Source organism: Mobula hypostoma, chromosome 13, assembly GCF_963921235.1.
Source record: "Mobula hypostoma chromosome 13, sMobHyp1.1, whole genome shotgun sequence".
In the NCBI taxonomy this organism is placed as follows: domain Eukaryota; kingdom Metazoa; phylum Chordata; class Chondrichthyes; order Myliobatiformes; family Myliobatidae; genus Mobula; species Mobula hypostoma.
In genome coordinates this window covers 10,443,281-10,459,638 of record NC_086109.1, presented here as the reverse complement: position 1 = coordinate 10,459,638, position 16,358 = coordinate 10,443,281, and the positions used below count along the sequence as shown (strand labels likewise).

At 43.0% G+C, this 16,358-nt stretch overlaps 1 protein-coding gene across 2 annotated transcripts in view; it reads right to left on the bottom strand.

Moving 5' to 3' along the window:
* Positions 1-2,564: 2,564 nt before the first annotated feature.
* The window catches only part of LOC134355418 (solute carrier family 41 member 1-like), a 70,823-nt gene continuing 57,029 nt past the window's right edge, over positions 2,565-16,358 (bottom strand). For both annotated transcript variants that reach the window (XM_063065270.1, XM_063065269.1), the window contains exons 10-11: positions 9,441-9,589; positions 2,565-8,829 (exon numbers count right to left, since the gene is read on the bottom strand). In XM_063065270.1, coding sequence (XP_062921340.1) covers positions 8,644-8,829; positions 9,441-9,589 — 335 coding nt within the window. In that variant the 3' untranslated portion in view covers positions 2,565-8,643. The remainder of the gene's footprint in view (positions 8,830-9,440; positions 9,590-16,358) is intronic.

The following is a 16,358-nucleotide window of genomic DNA, read 5'->3' as shown; positions in this document are numbered from 1 at the left end:
AGACATTGCAGTGCTCTCGTACACAGGGCCACCACATCACATCATTACCTAGTGGAAAACATACTCGAGATCTAATCCAAGCAGTGCACTGTCACACCACATTTACAAATGGCCCAGTTTGCAAATTACTCACCGTGCCCACCTGTTTGGAGGAAAAGTGCAATATGACTGTCTTACAAACAGGAGAGTGCTCTGAAAAGCAATCCTGCGCGCTTTGATCTATTCAACCGCACTCAGCCCCGTCAAACAGAGTAGCACAATCAGCAAAGGAAACAGTACCCCATGTACCCATTTTAAAAATGCAGCTTGTGTAAAACAGCAAGGATGTTGTCATATTTCTTCAACATTTATTCCTCAGTTAACACCAGGTTATCCATTCATTCTGAGGCCTCTGTCGGTCAGGGTCGACCATGGATGTAACGTCCTAGCTGTCTGGATACACAAGCCAGAGCAGTACGATATGGAGAGCAAGCTGTTGCCCATGCCGCAGGCTCCCCCTCTCCGCACAACTGATGAATCCAAAGGAACGGCAGAGACCAATCCAGTTTGGCCCCAGCAGCATCGTAGGAGTTGCCGGTCAGTGTTGAACTCAACATAGGACTGCCTTAGGGACTCCAGTTCCGGATTTTTCCCTCAGTGTTTACTTCCAAAGCCTCTTCCATGAGTGGGTACAGCCACAAGGCGGCAGAGGTTTGAGATCAGAGTTTTCTTTTTCCTAGATGAGCTGCCAATCACAGCTGAAGAGCCCCATCTGCCGGAAGTGATGGGTTTTAAGGAACCAGGAACCTGCCTTTTCTCCTTCTCCCATCAGTAGAAATGGCTGCACTGGACCCAGTAGCTAAGACAGACGTGAAGGCCAAGAGCTGGACTTGGTTGTCAGACGTTATTTGAGACGCACGCCATTGGGAGCATTTAATAGGGGGTGGGAGCTTATCCCCACTACCTCCCCTGGCTGTGACAATCTTAAGGAACCATCCACTCTTTACTTTGCTCTTTTAGGAGGTAGCCATTCAGACTAAAGGCGAGCTCTACTTGTCATATGCACATCGAAACATACCGTAAAATGCATCATTTGTGTCAAATCAACTCAGCAAGGGTCGTTCTGGGCAGCTTGCAATTGTTGGGCAGCGCTTCTGGCGCCAACATAGCATGCCCATGATGCACTAACCCCAACCTGTACGCCTTTTTGGAATGTGGGAGGAAACCAGAGCACCGAGAGGAAACCCACGTCATCATGGGGAGAACATAGAACTCCTTTCAGACAACAGCAGGAATCGAACTCCAATCTTTCAGCTGGTGTTGTGCTAACCACTATGCTCCTGTGCTGCCCTGCAACAAATCCCTTCTGTGTTACAAATGAGGCCGCACATAAAGCATTCCAAAGTCCAGGATCAGATGGCTCCAACAGTTCCAGTTCCTAAAGCTTTCCCCATAAACCTGTAAATAATTCCTCCGTGTCTGTCCAATTTCCTTTTGATTGCTGCAGTTAGGGGTGCCAGAGTTCAGAGTTCAATTCCAGTGCTGTCTGGAAGGAGTTTGTATGCCCTCCCTGTGAGCACATGACTTTCCCCCCCAGATGCTCCGGTTTCCTCCCAAATTCCGAAGACATGCCGGTTCATAGGTTAATTGGGCACTGTAAATTGTCCTGTGATTAGGCTAGGGTTAAATAGGTAGGTTGCAGGGCAGTGTGGCTCATTGGGTCAGAAGGGCTTGTTCCGCGAGGGCAGGAGAAAGAGACAAAGACAGAAAAAGACAGTCGGCTCCAGATGGTAAACACTCTGCTAATTCATTTCTCCACATTCCTTGTATTACTTTTGGCTTTTACTTTAAATCTTTCTCCTTATCCTTAAATCAGATACCACTTGTAGTTGTGAAGCTGTCACCAATGTGTGAATCTGATGCAGTTAAGATGAATAGAAATTATTGTCTTTTTAAATACATAAAAGAGGAGGGGTGTGATGCAACAATTGTCATTAATTGTTTTAAGTGTTTGTGTGACGGTTTGCAATTTTGAAAACTTTGAATATTTTGGATTGCTCAGGCAGGGGTAATCAACTTTAAACTCTCCGCACAGACGCTGTCCAACCCGATGCATGTTTTCAGCATATTTTCATTGCTGTAAGCCAGCGCTTCAACCTTATTCACCTCCCTTGGATTCTTCTGACTCCTCACCCAGTGCAATTGTTGGTGCTGCCAAATGCTAAGCGACTTGGCCATGTGCTTGTCGACACTTGAGCTTTCAGAGATGGTCATTTTTAAAGGCATCTCGAAGACGCCCACAGATCAATAAAAATTTCCAGTAATCAAAATAGAAGACAGCTCAAGTTAAACTCTGTTTGGATTCCTTAATGACACAGAAACATACTGTATGATTACACTTTGATAAGTACTGAATCAGAAATTAAAACTCAGCACCATACTGAAGAAGGGAGGAAAGTAGAGTGTGCCAATACTTGTGGCTGCCCCCAGCACATCTTTAGGTTATGCCAGCTTTTGGTGCATTTAACTGTATGTTTTGTGCTGTGAATGTGAACGCAAATAATGAAAGGCAGAACTAATAGGAGTTGGTCATTGTATGACATTTTATTTTAGCAAATACAGACTCCCCAGGATGTTCACAACATCTTGGCAATTTAGAATATAAATATTCATTTTAGACATACTCTGCAGGAAACTGGGTCAGAAGACAGAGTACATCAGGTTTGGATCTGGACAAATTTCCATTCACAGTACAAGAATGAAGTTAGAATAGAACACATCTGGTCATAATACAATATTGTTAGGATGCACTTTTGTTTTGCATTTTCGATCACGTTCCACGATAAAAATAGCAAGTGCACAAAAAACCCCTATAACTGTTCAGTTAAATACTGATAACTTGAGGAGAGTTAATCTTCAACCTGCTCCACAATTGCACTGATTCATTATTTTTGAAGATTTTTGACCTGGTTGGGGGCGGGGGGGGGGGGGAGATAGAAGGCAAGTACTATGGAGTTGTCCTGATTTTCTTCATCTTGGGCTGAAAAGTCACCACCAATGACCAGGGGTTTCACAGAGTTAAGTTGGCCATTTTCTCCCATAATACAGCAGTCAAAAGGCCAAGGAGAGAAAATGGCCCCAAACAATTCTAAAATATATTCTGGTCTTGCAAAATAAAATAATTAAACCCTTCATAAAATCATTTGATCTAGAATATGCATTTAATATACAGATTCAATTATTTAATAAATTCATTAACAGTTATCAAAATATTTATACACTGTTACAGGTCACTCCTTTCTCATTATAGACAGTTGCAGTGCTCTTTGGGGAAGGAGATGCTATTGCTGTGATTTTTTTTTTGTAACTTTTTAAAAAGATATGTGACATGTGCAAATTTCAGCAATAATAAATCTGTTCCGAAAATGAGAAACCAACTGTTATTATGATTTAATGCATTTTAACCATTTAAGGAGCTGTCCAGGTCAAATAGGATCTAGGACTAATATATACACAGGGATCATAAGATTGATTTCAAAGGCCAACATAACGGAGTACAGCTGAATGAATCAGCCGGCAACTTCCAACAATGATGAACAGAAGCAGAAACTACACTCAGCAGCCACTTTATAAGGGTACACCTGCTTAATGCAAATATATAATCAGCCAATCACAGGGCAGCAACTCAATGCATAAACATATGCAGACATGACTAAGAGGTTCAGTTGTTGTTCAGACCAAACATCAGAATGGGGAAGAAATGTGGTCTAAGTGACTTTGGCCATGGAATAATTGTTGGTACCAGATGGGGTGGTTTGAGCGTCACAGAAACTGCTGATCTCCTGGGATTCTCACACACAGGAGTCTCTAGTGTTTACAAAGAATGGTGTGAAAAAACAAAAGAAAAAAAACACCATCCAGTTCTGTGGGCAAATTTGCTTTGATAGTGCAAGAGGTCAGAGGAAAATAGCCAGATTGTTTCAAGCTGACAGCAACTCAAATCACCATGCATTACGTGTGCAGAACAGCATTTCTGAATACACAACACGTCAAACCTTGAAGTGGATGGGCTACAGCAGCAAAAGAGGTTCCAAGGTGTACCTTATAAAGTGGCCACTAGGTATATTTTGACCATTGCTTTGAGGAGGGAGCTGTCCAGGCCCAACAGGATCTTGGACTGAAATGTACAGTGGATCATTAGATAGATTTCAATGACCCATCTGATGGAGCGCAGCTGAGAAAACCCAACAATGATGATAGGAAGCAGGAACTAAATCCAGAAGATGCTCTCAGCAGCATGGCGAGTGTGGTATAGATTGAAAGTAATTACTGTATCCAGGGCTGGGGTGTGGGTGTAAAAGAGGAGGGGAGTTTAGGATCCAAATACTGCACATCAAAGTGATTATAAATTAATCCACAGGAAACTTCAATAGTCTCTGTACAAGTATTGGAAGAGGACGAGTTTGGAGGGATATGGAGGTTGGCACAGTAGGCAGACCAGTCTCCTTCTATGCTTCAAGATCGTACGACTGAAAAAACCTTGGAGAATCGAATTTGAGGAGCGACAGGCACCATTCTGAGCCCAGTGCAAACACCCAGAAGTATCTACGGCTTGCGTTAACCTGTCTGAGGATGGACACATCACTGTGAAGAAGCCAGTGAATCTGTCAGCAACATTTATAATCACCTCAGAATCAATCAATTAAGATCAATAGAAGTTGTTGCCTTTTTTTAAAAAAATAAAAGTGCAAAGGATATGACAAAAATAATTTCATTAATTGTTTGAAGTGATTGTGCGAAAGTTTCCAATTTTGAAAACTTTGAATATTTTGGAGTGGTCACACAAGGGTTATTGAGCTTAACCTCTCTGCACAGATGCCGCCCAACCTGATGGGTATTTCCCCACATTATTTTTGTTTTGTTGTTGCGTTCCGCATCTCGATTCCGCCATTGTTCATTTTTTCTCTTCTATCCCTAGGTCTATTTACATCTGTCAGATTAATCCAAGCTATGATTAACAAGTAGTCTCAGACAGCATGTATTTAATACTTTACTCAGTTTCCATCTGAACAGATTTTTGTTCTCTTCACTTTTTCCTGAGAGCCCAATCACTTGCCTTCTCACTTCTGATGAAAAGTCATAGACCTAAAATATTATCGCTCTCTCTATATCCCTCTCTCTCTCGCTCGCCAACCCGTCTGATCTGCTGAGCATTTCCAACATTTCCATTTGATTTCAGGTTTCCAGCATCTACAATACATAAACAAGAAAATCTGCAGAGGCTGGAAATCCGAGCAACACACACACACACAGACAGTGCTGGAGGAACTCAGCAGGCCAGGCAGCATCTACAGAAAAGAGTACAGTCGACGCTTCATGCCAAGAATACATAACTGCAGTAATGTTTTGGCACCAACCTTTCGGATTAAGATCCAGATGGTCAAGATAATCAGCCAGCAGAGATGAGACAGGAGCAGCAAAAACGGAAAAAAACATTTACTTCCTTCGTGATCCAAGGGCAGTTGCAACCCTCATACATGAACTACTGATGACCGAAAGGACCAGGGACATTGAGGATAGAGCCAACCATTCCACCATCTTGTCCAAAAATCTCCAGATTAACTATTCAGAAATGAATGCAAGAACGGGAGAGGGCCAGCCAGCTCCTCAAGCTCACCCCACCATTCAGTATGAATGTGGCAGATCTATCCCAGCTCCTTATTTGTAGCAGATGCCCATAGACCAAAGCAACACGGCAGATGCTCACGCACAGCAGTGGGTCAGGCAGCATCTATGGAAGGGAACAAGACTGAAAATCCTTCACCTGGACTCTAATGCTCCAGATTCCAGTCTCATGTCCTCATAGATCTACATCCCCTGATCTTTGGAAAGACCTATCCACAACTTCTTTGAATATCTTCAGTGTTTCCGTCTCCAAAGCCCCCCTGCATTCCAGAGATTTACCAACCTCTGAGCAAAAAAGACAGGAGAAATTCTAATTCTACTCTCTGATGTGCCTGCAAAATAGTACCAGGTGCCTATTGTACTTGGCTCATGAAATTCGGCTCTATTGAATTCAGAAGTGAACATCACAAGTGCATTACAATGCCTCACCACTGTGTTGTACCCACCGCCTAGCACAGGTGACTAAAGATGAATTTCTGTGTTTGAAACTCCATGAATTTTCAGTAATGCAAGGCCACCACCACATGCTAAACACTCTCTTGCAATAATCTTTGGAAGCTGCAAGGAAAAAAAGTGCAATATAGAGAAGCGTACAAAAGGATGCCAGCTGGATTCCCTGTGACTGATCTGTCTACGGTGCATTTTCTATCAGAGACTGAGATGCATGGTTTAAAAGTTTCGAGCGGCTCTGATGAAACACACTTTTGGTCAACTGAGATTCATCAAAAACCATTTACCGTACTGGTTCAACAGACCACTATGCAGAGTCATTAGCCAAGGACAGTAAACTGAGAATTTCAGTTTGTCTTGAGTAACCGGTCAGTTTGTGCTACAATATCTTGCGACCAATATACCTATTTTACAGTTGAATGATTTCAGTATTTAGACAGTTTAAGAAGTTTTCTTTTTAAAAAAAAAATCAAGCACCTCACAGTGAGTGCATGTGACAATGTGTTGTGAAAATCACTAGGGGAAACCACTACATTCAATCAAGTTTGCTCGGGTAGTGCCATAGCCTGTAGATGCTTTACCAATGATCTTTGTTAAAACAGAGGGTCACTTCGCAACTTTGTAGTACACTAACTTAATCTGTGTTAGCAGTATGGCATAAACTGGCACTTGTGAGAAACAGTTATCAAGTGGATACTCAGAGACTTTTCCCCAGGGTGGAAATAAGAGGGCATAACTTTGGGTGGTGAGGTGGAGATACGTTTCCACGAAAGGAGGTGTAGGGCGCTCCTTCCCTCCGCTAGCGTGCAGGTCACCCCCTTGGGCAAGGTGTAGCACCTACTTAGAACCCCCCCCCCCAATCAGGGTCACGCGAAACCATGGGAGCGGGTGGTGGATGGTTGCACGAGTAGCTGGTGCATATCACAAGCTCTGGTTTATGTGACTACTGACGCCAGGCAGACAATCTCTGAAGGGTATTGATAATGGCTGTGGTCACTCATCTTGTAAAGCCACTGTCCAGAAGAAGGCAATGGCAAACCACTTCTGTAGAAAAATTTGCCAAGAACAATCATGATCAAAGACCATGATCGCCAACATCATACGACATGGGGCATGATGATGATAATTTTACTGTGATGGGAGGAAAATAGTTGTCAGAGGTAAGTTGTTTTTTTTTTATATATACACACAGAGCCGTGGATGTGTGGAACACCCTGCCGGGGTAGTGGGTAGATGCATTAGGGACATTTAATAAAACTCTTAGTTAGGCACATGAATGATAGAAAAATGGAGGCTACGTTGCAGAGAAGGTTAGATTGATCTTAGAGTATGTTAAAAGGTTGGCACAACATTGTGGGCTGAAGGGCCCATGCTGTGCTGTAGTGTTTTATGCTCTACGAAGCAAAATTATTTTCCATTAACAATGATAGCTACAACTCTGGCTTCAGGCAAATGTTGATATCTTACAGGGCACTTTTTGGTTTAATGCCAAAACGTTGAGTCCTTCCAGAATAAAATATATTGTCCTAAAATTCTACATCTAGACAAGATCCAAGAGTCCAGCCCAGTGAGGGGGTGTTAAGTGATCTGAAGAAGAATAATCACTTTGGTGACTGCATTCGCCGCCACTGTTCTGAGCTGACCTCGCTTTCCTTACTCGAGTCCTGGCCTGCAGGGGGGCCAGTTCCGTTCTGCACCTATGTTGCTGGGTTGGGTGAATTTCCAAAGAGAGTGGAAAGATCCAAAAGTGGAGCGGGTATTCAGAGGGAGTTTGTCCCTTCATTCTGACACCAGACCTATGTTGGAAAATAGTCAGAAATAGATTCTAAGTGTTACCTACATCAAATCTGGCAGCTCCTACCAAATAAGAGGCAACAAAAATAAATGACATAGGCATTTATCTGTATATTTATATCTAGATCTGTAGATGTAGATATAAATGATACATCATAGAGGATCTTTCTCCCCACATCTAGCAATGTAGATGAAGCAAATTTGCACAATGCACAACACTGATCATGCTCGTGAATTCATAATCGTCCCATGAATTAGGAAAAAAAAAGTGGAAAATAGACTTTCCACCCTGTTACACCAGAATATCCCCTTGCAGATTTTTAACTGTCAGCAGGTTCTCTCGGGAAGACTGTTCTGTGTATGTCAGGGAAGAAAAAACCTGGCATGTACGTAATGTCCAAATAACCGGTTACAACTCCTTGCACGATAAAAATATTAACCAATGTTAACTTGAATTAGCAGCTTCCAGTTCTGAAGTCAGTGTCCACTTTACCATGCTGCAGAATCCAGTTTTAACAAATACAGCAGGGATTTAATTTATGACCTTTCTTGGTCAAAGCACTATTTGCAGTCTATTTAGGTATATCCATTGGTTGTTGCAATGGGCTGTACGAGAAACAGTCTCCATAGTGTAAAATTTCATTAAAAGTTATCTTCATTGAATTGCACTTGCTGATTCTACTCCACCCCCACCTATTTCATTGGGGGGGGGGTTGACAGGAGGAGGCTTTCATTTTAATCACCGACATCTGTATCTCGATCTCCGATCAACCAGAGGATATGGAAGCTGAGTGCAAGGAAGCCTGTCCCCAGCAAGTCACCCAGTGCTGTCAGGTAAGGAATAGAGAAGTTATCGGGATCCATGCCCCGTCCCCACATCCAGTGGATCATCCAGTCAGCGACGTAAAGCAGGATCAGCACCTGTGTCGTAGCAGAGAATAAAATCACTATCTCGGCACATGTGAGAATAAAAACCAATTCCAAAAAAATCACATAGTACAGCAAGGGTTCCCAAACTCTTTTTATGCTGTAGACTCCTAGCATTAACAAAGGGGTCCGTGGACCCTAGGTTGGGAACCTCTGCAGTAGACACTAGATTTCAAAACACATAAAAGAGAATTATAAACATAGGAGATACTGGGAATCCAGAGTAAACACACAAAATACTGGAAGAACTCAGCAAGTCAGGCAGCATCCGTGGAAAGAAACCAAGAGTTTATGTTCTGAGCTAAAACCCTTCATCAGAACTTGTCATCAGTCCTCAGATCTTATGAAGGATATCGGCCTGAAACATAGACTCTTTGCTGCCTGACCTGCATTTCTCAGGTAGATGGTGGCCGAAGGTTTTCACTGAATCAAGGTGTATAACCAGACTGGAGAATCAAAATCCCATTGTTTAATAACTTTTAACTCAAAAATTTACAGTGGAGTAGCTCGAGACAACACCAATACCAGTCCAAATTAGCTTTGCAGAATTCTAATTTGGAATAAGAGCAGCCAGAATACATTTTGAATTTCAGTAAGGAACATACTTGCAGTAGAGCAGCCATCATGTAGAATGCGATAAATATTGGTGTGAGTGTCGTGTGTCCCCCTTGCATGGAATTGATGATGTATAAAAATACCAAGTGTCCAGGTACAACAAGAAGAAACAACACCCGAGACGACCTTGAATTTAAATCTGCAAAAGAAGATACAAATGCTTATTCTATCCAGTAGGCAATACAGAGAATTCAGCACAGGGCAATCACAAAACTGATCATGGATAAAAGTCAGATTTATTATGACTGACATTTTGTGAAATATGTTGTTCTGCAGCGGTGGCACAGTGCACGACATGGAAATTACTAAGGGTTACAAAATAAATGTATCGTTCAGATGATGAATAATGAGGTAGTGTTTGTGGACCACTCAGAAAATCTGATTGTGGAGAGGAAGAAGCTGTTCCTAAATCAGGTCAAAATCAAATCAAATTTAATTATCATTCAGCCACACATGGATGCAGCCGAACGAGACAGTGTTCCTTTGGGGCCAAGTTGTGGAACATACAAAGCAGAGTGCAAAGAAAAACAGTCATGCAAGAAAACACATATCCAGTCAAAGACCCTGAGCAACATTAGTGTGGGTCTTCAGGCCTCTGTACCTCTTTCCGATGGTAATAATGCAGGGAGATTCAGTTGACAAGTCAGAGAAACCTACACCCTGTCATCACAAAACCTATTGACTGAAGAACTCCAAGATTTTCATTTCATTCGCTGACTAAGAGATTACTTCTGCTACACAACTGCTCAGGCAACCCAGCATCAGTTCAAACCTTGTCGTTCCGCTGTTGCAGGTTATTCTGCAACTGCCATTAGGAGTTAAAATTTACCTTTTATTGATCGGATGTACAGTAAACCATACAGTGAAATGTGCCATTTGTGTCAATGACCTACCCACTCCGAGGATTGTGCTGGGGACAGTCCACGAGTCCCATGCCAACATAGCATGGCCACAACTTAACAACTCTAACTACTTGGCTATTGGAGTGGGGGAGGAAACCAGAGCTCCCAGAGGAAATCCACATGGTCACGGGGAGAATTCCCAACTCCTTCCAGACACCGGCGGGAAATGAGCCCCAGTCAGTGATCGCTGGCATTGTGCCACTCCATTTCTCATTCATGAAAGGCTCCTCTTGTTACCAAGTATTGTGGGTTACCTTCCACTATAGCAGGGACACTCACATATTGAATCTAAAGGCCAAGGAAACATCAGCATTTAGGACTCTAGAACTGAAATGGTGACTGAGGCAAGTGGAAGAGACAATATAACTGAGAAATTGTTTGCGCAAGCACGAGGAAATCTGCAGATGCTGGAAATTCAAGCAACACACATCAAAGTTGCTGGTGAACGCAGCAGGCCAGGAAACCCTCCCACTTTCAAATCTCTTCCTAGCTCTTCTTTCAGTTAGTCCTGACGAAGGGTCTCGGCCCGAAACGTCGACTGCACCTCTTCCTGGAGATGCTGCCTGGCCTGCTGCGTTCACCAGCAACTTTGATGTGTGTTGCGAGAAATTGTTTGCACTATGTTTACTAGTAAACAAGAGAACTGAAAAAATGCTGGGATTGTTTCCTTTGGAGCAGAAAATGCTGAGGGAAAACCTGAGGTTTACAACATTGAGATGCATAGATAGGGTTGTTAGAAAACTTTTCCCGTCTAGCGGTGGGGGGGTCTAACATTAGAGGACAGAGACACAAGGCTAGAATGAAGGGTGTAAACACAAAGTCTGCAGATGCTGGAAGGCCCAAAGCAACACACACAAAATGCTGGAGGAATTCATGTCACGCAGCATCTATGGAAAGGAATAAACAGTCGACATTTTGGGCTGTGACCCTCCTTCAGGCTGCTGCGACAGGAAGAGTGCAGAGAGCATCTCTGGTAACATAACCTGTTGAACCTTGCAGTGGATGGGCTACAGCAGAAGACCACACTTAAGTTGCAAGGTGTACCCAATAAAGTGGCCACTGAGCGCAAGTCAAGGGAAAGGTTACAGTCAGCCAACATTATGAAACGTATAGCCTTGCTGACAAGATGGCCGACGAGGTCCTGAACAGTCTGGTTCCGTCCAAAACAGCTGCTGGAGACAGGCACGGAAACACAGATAAGCAGATGTGACCATTTACCAACAGTGGTTAGAAATTTCAACAGGAAGGTGAGAAGTTTATTAGTTTTTCAACAGGAAGACGAGTTTTAAAAACCTAAACAGAAATATGGATATGTTGCTACAAGAGTGATTGTTTGGGTTAGAATTTTGTGGGTCGATCTATTGAGAAGATTTATTTCAGTGTTTGTGACTTATTTGGATTTTAGTGCCATGATATATTACTTCTGTTTACGTCAATAAAGAGGAATAGGATCTGCAGACAAGAAGCTGCAGGGAATTATTAGCTTCATTTGTTTGGTTTTGTGGTTGCTGGCTCTTTTGTAAGAACGAACAAGGCGGGGGAGTGGTTTATAAAACTCAGTTAATTTAGCTCTTTCAGTGAGCCATTTCTTGTGGATCGTTATAAGTTAAACTGAACTTGTTCTAGTTAATTACGTTTGAAAGTTTTAGTCTTGGTGTAGTTATGTTGTCACCCACAGCCAGAAGGTTCTAGTCCCATTCCAGTGACTTACGGACAAAGTCTAGCTGACCTGATGATGCGTGGCCTTATGAATGAGGCATTAAGTTAAAGCCCTGTGACGTCTTTTGGTGGATTGTTAATAATGCCATAGAGCTGAGCACTCCCCAGTGACTGGGCAGCATTTCCCTTTCAATTAATTCTCAAAAACAGACTAATCTGGTCATTATTAAAAAGGCTCTTAAATGGGCAGCTAAATTATAGAAAAATGAAAGGCTACGTGGGAGGGAAGGGTTGATCTGAGAGGTTAAAAGTACGACACATTGTGGGGCCTGCACTGTGCAGTTATGCTCTACGTCTTACATCTTATATGTGAGGGACACAGTGTGCGTGCATACAATATACTTCCCCATTACAGGAGCAACCATTTCAAAAGTACATAATTGGCTATAAATAACAGGGGTGCCCTGAAGTTGTTACAGTCAACAAAACCGCAGGTACTGGGAATCTAAAATCTCTGGAAACACTCGACAGGTCTGGTCATTTCTGCGGGAAGAGATGTGGAGTCACTATTTCCGGTCAGAAACCCTTCGTGGGAACATTGACGAGAGGTCTCAGAGGCCCGCATGAAATGTCCCCACCCCCCCACCTCACCCCAAATCTACAGTCTCTGATTTTAGACTCCCCTGTGCTGGGGGTGGGGTAAGCGACAGGCTGATACAAGTACGAGAGTACCATTTACAAAGCCCTTTGGATAGGTACACAAAGATGTGGGGCTTGAGAGATACGGTCCAAGCACAGGAAAATGAAACTAGTTGGGTCAGCATGGAATGATTGGGCCGAAGGGCCTGTATCAATGCCAGATTGCTTCTCTGAAGATCATCATCTTGTCATGAAGTGGCTTGTGAGTTCCTGAGAGCAATGCCGACTGGAGTAGCGTCACCCATGGAGGGGAGGGGGGGTTAGGTCAGGGGGGAGGTTCCAGACAAAGAGCGATCCAACAAAGACCCCAACTGTGGAGCCAGCAGAAGATGATGACTCATTACAGCGCCAGTGAAGGTGGAGGAACACTACAGCAATGAAGGCTCTCTAATTGTCTTGCATCCCATGCCAACGAGTGGTGGCTGCCTGTGCATCAGCCTCCCCATGTTAAAGACATTCTCCATTAAAGGAATAACCCCTCAGGAGAACATCAAACTCACTTTAAGTGACCGTACTACTACTACAACTGTGAATGTGTACCCTTATCTATACCCCTCATGATTTCCCCCTGCACCATCACCAACCCAACGACATTTTCCAGTTGTGTGGTGATCACCAGCAGCTCCCAGCTTTCATGCTTAAAAACATCATGAGCCAGATTAAGAATAATTATACCAACATCATAACCAAGAAATTTTCTCCTTCAAATACCAATAGAGTTATTTTCTTCTACAACCTTGGCTCCATCACATCAGTATTGGTTGGAAGAGATTGATTGCTCCTTTCTACCCAACTTTTTAATGAATAATTAGATTTCAAACTCCTGGGCAAATTTACAAATCCAGGATTTTACAGAGGAACCAAAACTATTCACTGTTGTCACTTTGAGGACCTGATGGCAATTTTGGAACTTCTCGAGTTTCACAGGGAAATGCCGAAGTTGTAGTTACCCATAGTCTGTGACAGTCACCCTATAGCTATTGACTCAGTGCTTATTCCTCAGAGTTCAGAAAGATGAACTGTTTCTCGTTCTCTTTTGAAAGTAATTAAACTCTTTCTCAAAACCTTTTCACGTTTCAGGTCACAAGTTGCCACAGAAAAAATGCATCTCTAAGTTCTTGAACTTGTTTATTCTGAACTGCTACCCTGGGTAACAAGCACTGGCTGTCCACTCTTTCAAAGTTCTAAGCAAATTTTATTATCAAAGTAGATATATGTCACCATATACAACCCTGAGATTCATTTTCTTGTGGGCATACTCAACAAATCTATAGAATAGCAACTGTAACAGGATCAATGAAAGATCAACCAGATTGCAGAAGACAACAAACTGTGCAAATATAAATAAATAGTAAATAATGAGAACATGAGATAATAAAACAGAGTGTTTAATGGAAGATCATTGGGTGGGCAAGTGAGTGCAGTTATTCCCTTTTGTTCAAGAGCCCGATGGTTGAATGGTACTAGCTGCTCTTGAACCTGGTGGTGTGAGTCCTGAGGCTCTTATCTCTTCTACCTGATGGCAGCAGCGAGAAAAGAGCATGGCCTAGGTAGTGAGGATCTCTGATGATGGATGCTGCTTTCCTACAACAGTATTTCATGTAGGTGTGCTCAATGGTTGGGAGGGCTTTATCCATGTAGTGGGCCGTATCCACTACTTGTTGTAACTCAAAGGGATTGGTGTTTTCATATCAGGCTGTGATGTAGCAAGTCAGTATACTCTGCACTATACATCTATAGAAGTTTATCTCTTACCATCTTATACAACTCATCATCTTACACTGTCGGTGGGAAACTCAGGTGATTGGGAGTGGAGCTGGTTCTTGGATCAGAAAGGACAAATTACAGAGATACAAGCTGGGAAATGTGAAAACCTCTCAATGTCAGCAGACCAGGGAGCTGATTATTGACCAGGAGGAGGAAACCAGAGATCCATTAGCCAGTTCTCATCAGAGGATCAGACGTGAAGCAGCCAAGGTTGAGCTCAAATGATTGAAGAAGTAAAGAACTCTATTGGTATTTGAAGGAGAAAGATTCTTGATCATGATGTTGGTATAATTACTTTTAATCTGGTGGAGGGGGTCTCCACCAAACTTTGAATTCCTCGGTGTTATCAATTCAGAGGACCTGTAATTGCAATTACGAAGAAAGCAAAGCAGCACCTCTTCTTCTTCCTTAGGAGCTTGTGAAGATTCAGCATCTAAATCTTTGACTTCTATAGATGTACGGTGAAGAGTATATTGAGTGGCTGCATCACAGCCTGGTATGGAAACACCTCTTCCTGGAATGGAAAATCCTACAAAAAGTAGTGAATACAGCCCAATCCATCATGGGTAATGCCCTCTGCACCACTGAACAACATTTACACAGAAAGCAGCATCCATCATTAGGGACCCCCACCATCCAGGTCATGCTGTGTTCTCGGAGTGCCATCAGGAAGGTGGTACAGGAGCTTCAGGACTCACTCCACCAGGTTCAGGAACATTTATTACCCTTCAAACATCAGGCTCTTGAACCAAAACGGGATAATTTCACTCAATTTTACTAGCCCGATCACTGAAATGTTCCCCACAACCTATGGACTCCACTTCAAGGATTCTTCATCTCATGATCTTGATATTACCTGGAACATCGACATTTACAGCACATTACAGGCCCTTCGGCCCACAATGTTGTGCCGAACATGCAACCTACTCTAGAAACTGCCTAGAATTTCCCTAGTGCATAGCCCTCTATTTTTCTAAGCTCCATGTTCCTATCTAAGAGGCCCTTAAAAGACCCTATTGTATCCACTTCCACCACCGCTGCCGGCAGTGCATTCCATGCACCCACCACTCTGTGTGAAAAACCTACCCCTGACATCCCCTTGGTACCCATTTCCAAGCACCTTAAAACTATGCCCCTTCATGTTAATCATTTCAGCCCTGGGAAAAAGCTTCTGGCTATTCACACGATCAATGCTCCTCATCATCTTATACACCTCCATCAGGTCACCACCCGTCCTCCGTCACTCCAAGGAGAAAAGGCCAAGTACACTCAGCCTATTCTTCTAAGGTACACCCTCCAATCCAGGCGACATCCTTGTAAATCTGCTCTGCACTCTCTCTATAGTATCCACATCCATCCTGTAGTGAGGTGACCAGAACTGAACACAGTACTCCAAGTGGGGTCTGATCAAGGTCTTGTATAGCTGTAACATTACCTTACCGCTCTTGAATTCAATCCCATGGTTGACCAACACACCATATGCCTTCTTAATAACACTGTCAACCTGTGCAGCGGCTTTGAGTGTCCTATCGACATGGACCCCACGATCTCTCAGATCCTCCACACTGTCAAGAGTCTTACCATTAATATTATATTCTGTCTTTAAATTGGATCTACCAAAATAAACCACTTCACACTAATCAGGGTTGAAGTCCAGCTGCCACTTCTCAGCCCAGTTCTGCATCCTTTCGAAGTCCCGCTGTAACCTCTGACAACCCTCCACCACACCCCCAACCTTTGCGTCATCAGCAAACTTACTAACCCCCCCCCTTCTACTTCCTCATCCAGGTCATTTATTAAAAAAAAATCACAAATATTTACTGCTTATTTATTTATTGTTTCTTTCTTCTTGTATTTGCACAGTTTGTTGTTTTTTTTTAC